This window comes from Wolffia australiana, chromosome 7 (assembly GCF_029677425.1).
Source record: "Wolffia australiana isolate 7733 chromosome 7, ASM2967742v1".
NCBI classification, from domain to species: Eukaryota; Viridiplantae; Streptophyta; class Magnoliopsida; order Alismatales; family Araceae; genus Wolffia; species Wolffia australiana.
In genome coordinates, this window is record NC_135841.1 from 10,733,628 (window position 1) to 10,741,839 (window position 8,212).

An 8,212-nucleotide genomic window follows, 5' to 3' on the forward strand; every position below is an offset into this window, starting at 1 on the left:
AAAAATTTGGACCATTTCTCGATTTGTGCGTGTCATCCTTGCGCAGGGGCCATGCTAATCTTCTCTGTATCGTTCCAATTTTATCGGATGTCCCCGAAGGGACAATATGTAATGCGCGGTGCATTTATAAACTAAAAAATATTTGTAAAATTGTCCATATGGGATTATTAGGTGCCCCTCTTTCCCCACCTCTATAGGTCTGCCGGAGAGGAAGAAGAGGAAGTGCGAAATGGGGAACGCGCAGGAGATCTCGGCGGACGAGGAGGGCTCGGTCGAGCTGCACGGGCTGGCCTCGTGGTGGCGCTCCGGGCCGGAGTGGGACGCGGCCCTCGCCGAGGTCGAGGCGGAGGACGAGCCGGCCCAGCTCAACACGGCCAACAGCGCGGGGGGCTTCAACCTCGTCTCCCTCGACAAGCTCTCCGTCCGCTACCCCGGCCACCCCCACCACGCCTACGACGTCGGCGCCGTGCAGGCCGACCGCCCCGCCCCCGCCCGCAGGCTCCTCTACTACTTCGAGATGACCGTCGACCACGCCGGCGCCAAGGGCCTCCTCGCCATCGGCTTCACCCCCCCCGGCGTCAAGATGTGCCGCCAGCCCGGGTCGGTCGCCCTCCATCGCGAGCGAGCCAGCGAGCTTGAGCATTCTACAGTCTTTCAATTCTTCTGTTTTCGCCTTCGACAACTTGAGCATCCTACTGTCTTTCAATTCTTCTGCCTCGAATTGTATTGCCTTGAGCATTCTACAACTTTTCAATTCACCCTACTGCCTTTGCATTCTACAACTTTTCAATTCACCCTACTGCCTTTGCATTCTACAACTTTTCAATTCACCCTACTGCCTTTGCATTCTACAACTTTTCAATTCACCCTACTGCCTTTGCATTCTACAACTTTTCAATTCACCCTACTGCCTTTGCATTCTACAACTTTTCAATTCACCCTACTGCCTTTGCATTCTACTGTCTTTCAATTCACCCTACTGCCTTTGCATTCTACAACTTTTCAATTCACCCTACTGCCTTTGCATTCTACAACTTTTCAATTCACCCTACTGCCTTTGCATTCTACAACTTTTCAATTCACCCTACTGCCTTTGCATTCTACAACTTTTCAATTCACCCTACTGCCTTTGCATTCTGCAACTTTTTTATTTCGACTGTCTTTCAATTCTTCTGTTTTTGCATTCTACTGTCTTTCAATTCTTCTGTTTTTGCATTCTACAACTTTTTATTTCGACTGTCTTTCAATTCTTCTGCTCTTGCATTCTACGACTTTTCAATATGACTGCCTTTTAATATTCTACTGCCTTTCAATTCTACTGCTTCTGCATTCTAATGCCTTGAACTCCGCTGCCTTGAATTCCTAGAAAGAATTCTACTTTGATTCTCCCGCATTCTGCTGCATCCCACTGAATTCTTTTTGCTTCTTTTTGTTTTACATAAAGAGGGAAGATCACCCCAGAACGATGATTAACCCGCTGAAATCTAAAGACTTCTGCTTGGAATTCTTCTGATTTAAATTCTACTGCTTTGAATTCTATTGGTGCTTTGAATTCTACTGCGCTGAATCATTACTGCTTTGAATTCTACTGCTTTGAATTCTATTGGTACTCTGAATTCTACTGCGCTGAATCATTACTGCTCTGAATTCTATTGCTACTTTGAATTCTACTGCGCTGAATCATAACTGCTTTGAATTCTATTGCTTTGAATTCTACTGCTTTGAATTCTACCTGGGATTCTGCACAACTCAATTCTTGAGAATTCCTCTTGCCCTCTGTACAAGAAAATTCTTCTCCATAAATGCCGTCTCAATCTTCCTCTCTCTCAGCTGGGAGGAGAACAGCTGCGGCTACCGCGGCGACGACGGCATGATCTACCGCGGCCAGGAAACCGGAGAGAGCTTCGGCCCCACCTTCGCCGCCGGCGACACCGTCGGCGCCGGCATCAACTACGCCGCCCAAGAGTTCTTCTTCACGTACTTCACCTCCGCCCTCCTAGATTAGTTCCTCTTCGCTGCATAATTTTATGATAAATCTCTCCCATATATATAAATATATATATATGTGTGTGTGTGTGTGCGTGCGTGATAATTTCCCTGATGACCCCCTGCCCCGCAGCAAAAATGGCCACCTCGTCGGCGCCGTCGCCAAGAACGCCAAAGGTCCCCTCTTCCCCACCGTTGCCGTCCACAGCCAGAACGAACAGTACGCTCCTTTTTTGCTCTTCTGTCAGCCAAATCCCTATGATTCAGTCTGGTTACAGCGGAATACGGTTTTAATTTAACCGCTACCCACTACCACTATAATGAGGATCCGGCCACACAACGAGTCTAGGCGTTCAATCTTTTGATTGATCAATAAAAGTTAATATCATGTTGAGTCTCGTTTTTATATATTTTCATTTTCTCTATCTATTTGTTCATCTTACCGCTTAATTTGGCGTTACACACGTTGTAATTTGTCCGCGCTTTGTTCGTGGGCGATATCCTGTTTGCCATCTTCCCGGAGTTGACTACCATGATTTATAATTGTGAAGCCTTTCTAGAATATCCTACAGCGCTTGGAATCCAGCAGCTGAAGGGTCCAAAAATACCCCATCTTATGTCCCTTGTCGATCGCTCTTGCACCAAGATATAGTTTAATCTCATGCATCTGTAGTATTTCTTCTGTAGCTCAATCCGCCGCGTTTATTCTTCCTTCGCATTGCGAATTTAAAACAAAAGTTTTTTTTTCCACTGTCAGGGTGACCGTCAACTTTGGAAAACACCCGTTTCTTTTTAACATCGAGGTATGGTGCATGTAGGCTTAGAGTTGTTTTTTTTTAAACATCCTTCATTCGTTTCTTATTTAATCGCCCTTTCCCCTCCTCTCTTTTTAGGCGTATGCTCTGGAAGAAAGGACTAAGCAGCTCTCTGCAATTGAAAAGTCAATCCTACCGGTAAACGTTAGCCAAAACGAACAGCATGCTCTTTTATTCATTTTCACAATTGATATTTACGGCCCAAATGAATGCTTTGTTCCTTGGCTGTCTAAGAATAAGGGTTTTGGTTGCATTTGCCCTCCACGTTTGGTTGATGGAAATTTTCTTGAAAAAGTTGATTCGAGATCTGTTTTAAATGAATTAAGATTAATGACATTTTGTCTTCCGCAATGGAGAGACCCTAGTTTAACACGAAATCTAGCAATAAGACCACGAAGGAAATTTTGAACAAACTTTGCTCCAGTTTTGGGTGTATCCCCGGTCCAGGACTCCAAGTTCCCCATTCTGATGAATGATTATTTATTACTCTTAAATTTTCTAAATTGTTTTTTTTTATTTTCAAGGATTTGGATCTTTGAATATTTAACTTCATACATACCCTTGTATCTGTTACATTTTATTTCCCATATGTTTTTTAGACATCTGAGTTCCTGATGCCCTGTTCTTCCTAGAAACTTTAGTTTAGCAAATCATGATATTAAAGGCTCTGGATTTTCTACCGCATGCTCCATAATATATCCAATATATACTCAAATCCACCACAGATCATTTTCCATACATATATGACTAGTTCTTGTATGTGGTCAGACCTTAACTATGATTTGTCAGATTGATTTCTTAATCTATGGACAACTATATATGTATGCATATAATTGCGTATTATTAAACTATCAGTTACAGATCCCAATTAATGTGATTCACTTAATTGGAATGACATGATTACAAAATTTATGACAATAAATATGGTTATTAAATGTATAGTGTTTAGATTAATTAAGATAGGTCAAAGAGGTTGAAGAATCACCTCTTTCTATAAATAGGGCCCAGGTCCTTGGGTCATAAGGCAATTGACTTTTCTACTGAGCATCCCTTTACTCAGAGAGACTTCAGGAAGTCATCTTGTGCTGATCCAAAAGGCATCCTTTCAAGACTGCTCGATTTGACTAAGAGAAGATGTGATGGATTGAGGCATGTTTTACATTATTTTTATGCATGTGTGATCTTCGTCATCCTTAAGAATTGACGCAAGCCTCCTGCAGATCTAACATTATTTTCCAATATAAGAGGTTTAATATTTTGACCAAACCCAAGTTTGATCACTTTGCACTATGTTTCTACTGATAATTCCACCCTTCTCTGTTATCTGTCTTTCAGTCCTTAAGGGTGTTATATTTCCATTGTAGATTAAGATAATGTCACACCATAAGATCAGGTCCAGATGGTCTTCATCAACAGAATTAAAGGAGTATAAGAGGGAGACACACATATAATTGATTAATGAAAGCAAGATATTTAACTTGGGCCAAATTACTCCTTATTTAGGGCACATATTATTGGATCCATTTACGGTAATGGATCCATACCCAATAACTTACAATGTCAAGAATGCTAAAATATACGCCTAATTACATAAGTTACATTTAAAAGTGGTCAAAATACATAAAATAAGAATTTGTTTCTAAAATAGAAATGTATGTCCTTCACACCCAATGTTTCTAATATATATATGTTTCTAAAATAGCCAACAAGCTTTTTGAAATGATGGAATATATAGTCTTTAGTTAGTCAATCCAATGTTCCTCTTATCTATCACATGTGGTACATATCAGCCTGATTTCCATCTTTTCCTAGAAGCCTGGCCACTCTCACATGTTTTGTTGTGTTGCATTGGACAGGATTATGTGTGATGTCAATCATAGTTTTATTGTTTCACTTCAATTTTACTGGATTCTTAAAAAGTAATTTCAGCTCCCGTTAGATATTCTTGGAACTTCACAAATACTTTGGCCCATAGCTCAAAATTCAGACCCTGGAATACCCTGTAAATGAGAATGTGATTGATGACATTTTCAGGTGCACGCGTACGATCTAATATGAAATGAGTGACTAATGCTACAACAAAGCTGACCTAATTTGAGAGGAAAAACAGTTTTCTTACTAGTCTCTAATAGCTTTTTTATCCCGAGGTGTACTTCCTTTTTTATTCCTAATTTATGGTCTTGGTTTTCTGCTATTGGGGTTAGTTTAAATCCCCATAGCCTCACCTCTTTTAATAAAATCTAGAGTCTAGTTATGTTGGGACATTATCATTTCCTCTTTGGGATAAATCGTCTCTCCCCCTGAAGTAACTTTTTTTTCGAACATCTTCAGGTTGGATTCATTAGATAGTTATTAATTTAGGTGTAAATTAAAAAAAAACTTGAGGAAAGGAAGAGTAGAAATAATGGTATGGCAATGAGAGGATGCCTATTGCTCTAGAGCATGCTTTCATCAAGGCGAAACCCTGTGAAAGAAATGATATGCAAGCAAAAGAGACTAAATTGGATCCATTTAAAAGGAGATTAAGGAGACATATAGTAATCCTAAATGGGATGATTACACATATAGATTCAGCGATATCTAGGGATACTTGATCCATTAGGCTCTTTAGGTCTTCTTACATTCTAACTTTTTCACAATCTATATGTTCTAATAAAAAAATATGATCACCTTTACATTCAAATGATGTAAATCCCAGCATGTAAGGATGCTGAGAAAATAAGTATTCTGAATGCATTGACATGGCAAGTCAGATTTTCCTTATTTTTTACCAATGTGGCAAGAAGTTTGTAGATGGTTGGTTCTGAAAAAAATTTAATTAGTTTTCACATTCTAAACATCTCTGTGTGGACATTCTTATTTTTAATTAGTTTTCACATTCTTATTTTCTACAAATGCGGCAAGAAGTTCATTTTCTTATCTCTTGGTTCAACTACCTTTGTACCCGAATAGCTATTGATTCCAAATTACACCCTCATGTGTGTCACCTCTAACTTTAATGGGGTAGTCTCTTTGTATGATTTGAATCACCAGAATATCCATTTAATTGAAAAAAACACAGGTTAAAAGTTGTTACTCTTGCTTCATCATATTAACTGATGAATTTCTATACATTCATAAAGGTGTACTTGTTGAAGTAAAAATTCTAAGCCTTTGAAAAGTTTAAGGCATTCAATTATGAAGTAGAGAAGTAAATAAGGGTGTTCAATAATAAATTCACTCATTATATGATGATAATTATATATTTCTTAATCAACCCATCCATATGTACCTCAAATCAATGGTGTTTATTAAACACCATTGATTTGAGGTATATATGTGGCCCACAAGCAAATCACACATTTAATGTTCAGTAATATATTTATTATAATGAACTTGTCACACTTATGTTGAAGTCAATGAATACATGACCTGACTTGGTGAATTGCGATAAAATAATAATACAAAGATAGCTATTCTTAAGCATGTGGTTTAAATATTTGTATTTGAAGGATATTGAAGACATATAATGAGTATGGACCATTCCATAGCCATTAGTATTAATATAGTAATGGGAATGGGATACATGGTAGGTGCTATTTCCAGGAAAAAATCCATTAAATTGAACCGTATGAATCCTTGAATAGAATTTACCAACCTGTGAATCAGGTTCATTCACACCATATTTGTGTAAGTGGCTATTGGAGTTGAGGCACTAAAGAGGTATTGTGGATGGACCGTGGTACTTTGACTATGACATATGAGTTCTTCTTCATGGAATTCCAAACTTCCTTACCTAGTGTGCAGCAAGAATTCCATGTTGATAATTGAGTGGTCAAGATGGAACTTTCTGGCCATGGTAATAGAGGAGACAGATCAAGGAAGGCAATGTAATGAAGACCTTTACATGGTAAAGTAATTTCATAGAAGATTTCTCTAATGATTTCTCAATGCCTTAGTACTAATTAAGATGGCCGATTAAAGTCCATCACCTAGGCATCTTAGGAGCATTAATTGGATGAGGGACTATATGTACTCGATCACTGATGGCAAGAAAGTTCTATGAGTGAGTTAAAACACTCATTTTTATGTTCTCAAGCACCATGTGTAGCTTGGCATCCCATGTGCTGGAAACTCCACCAACCATTTGAGTATAATCAATCTTTGATTAATTTTGATATAAATAATTAGTTTCGTAGGCCAATAAATGTTATTATTCCACTCGAGTCATTAACTAGACTAATACATGGCCCTAGAGGGTCACATGCAAGTTATTGGAGGTCAGAAGCTATAATTAAAATTTAGGCGTAATTATAAAAATTATCCCTCGATTTAGGTTAATAATAAAAAGAAGGCCATGGATGAAATATATTCAGAAAATAATTAGTTAGGTGCCTCTCATTCTTATCCCTTATTCCCTGGCTCCCCTTGACTCCTTATGTGATCAGAATGGCATATAAACGGGTAAATCTGTGACATCAGTAATCATCAAGACAAAGGAGATTTGATGTGATAGGGATCATGTGGGTACATCTGGAGGTTGGATACATGAACAACTCATTTGAGGTAGTTAGAAATTGTAAATATGATACGAGCCAAAGTGATTTGATCATTGGTTTTAGAGAGCTGCTATGATTTTGTTTATAGTTTACTATTGCACAAGCTGTTAAGTTTCATGTCAGTCACTGCCCTAGAACCCAAAAAAGCTTCTCAAGTTTGCTAATGTTCTTTTGGGAATATGCAATTGATATAAATCCACACAGACACACACACATAAAATGTGATACAGAAAGGGCCATACACTCCATATGACATATGGAAAGGGAGGAAATCTGACTTTTCGGTCGTATATTTATGGAGTTGTATGGCCAATGTGAAGAGAAATGAACTAGGTACTGTAAATTTCAGGACTAAGTAGTGTAGATTTTTCTGGCTTGAAATTGAAGACTCTATCTGATTTCCTTCTCTCATTTGTGGGACTGACCTTTCTTTACTTTAACATTGTTTAGCCTTGTGAAATAATCATTTCCTTTTGTCCATTATTGTTCAAAGAGTTTTGGACAAAGTCTTTCCGAGGGGACGATCAAGGGTTGTGTAGTACTCAACTCAACCTTAGGAATGCCATGAAAAAATAGGTTTGTCTTACCTCCTTGATAGAAATATATGTGGCCGTTAAGCCAATCACACATTTCATATTGCGTTCCATGTTCATAAATATAAGGGATTAATTACAGTCCATATATGATGCTTATAGTGAAGTCCACGAATACATGATCAAACTTAGTGAATTATGATGAAACATGATATAGAGATTATAATTCTCTTATCAAATGTTCTAAATATTTGTATTCAAAGAATACTAGAGAAAGACATCAAAAGAATAAAACTATCTAATGTCACTCATATGATGGGTATAGCTGGTCTCATAGCAT

General features: G+C 38.3%; 1 protein-coding gene and 1 non-coding gene across 3 annotated transcripts; one reads left to right on the plus strand and one right to left on the minus strand.

Annotated features, from left to right (window-relative positions):
• LOC144706227 (U6 spliceosomal RNA) lies at window positions 1-103 on the minus strand. The gene has a single exon (XR_013582199.1). It is a non-coding gene; the product is annotated as a U6 spliceosomal RNA (small nuclear RNA).
• Window positions 104-196: 93 nt separating this feature from the next.
• On the plus strand, window positions 197-3,224 carry LOC144705742 (ran-binding protein M homolog). 2 transcript variants are annotated; one of them, XM_078578537.1, is made up of 5 exons: window positions 197-723; window positions 1,831-1,977; window positions 2,120-2,206; window positions 2,744-2,789; window positions 2,880-3,224. In XM_078578537.1, exons 1-5 carry the CDS (start codon window positions 230-232, stop codon window positions 3,207-3,209), a joined length of 1,104 nt encoding a protein of 367 aa, XP_078434663.1. In that variant the 5' UTR covers window positions 197-229; the 3' UTR covers window positions 3,210-3,224. The 2 variants fall into 2 exon arrangements, with proteins under 2 accessions (XP_078434663.1, XP_078434664.1); XM_078578538.1 differs by having other exon boundaries at window positions 200-600.
• Window positions 3,225-8,212: the final 4,988 nt, after the last annotated feature.

Coding starts and splice junctions, on each gene's coding strand:
- LOC144705742 (XM_078578537.1), top strand. CDS start 230: ATGGGGAACGCGCAGGAGATCTCGGCGGACGAGGAGGGCTCGGTCGAG. Junction 1,978..2,119: donor GCCCAAGAGTTCTTCTTCAC/GTACTTCACCTC, acceptor CCTGCCCCGCAG/CAAAAATGGCCACCTCGTCG. Junction 2,790..2,879: donor CGTTTCTTTTTAACATCGAG/GTATGGTGCATG, acceptor CTCTCTTTTTAG/GCGTATGCTCTGGAAGAAAG.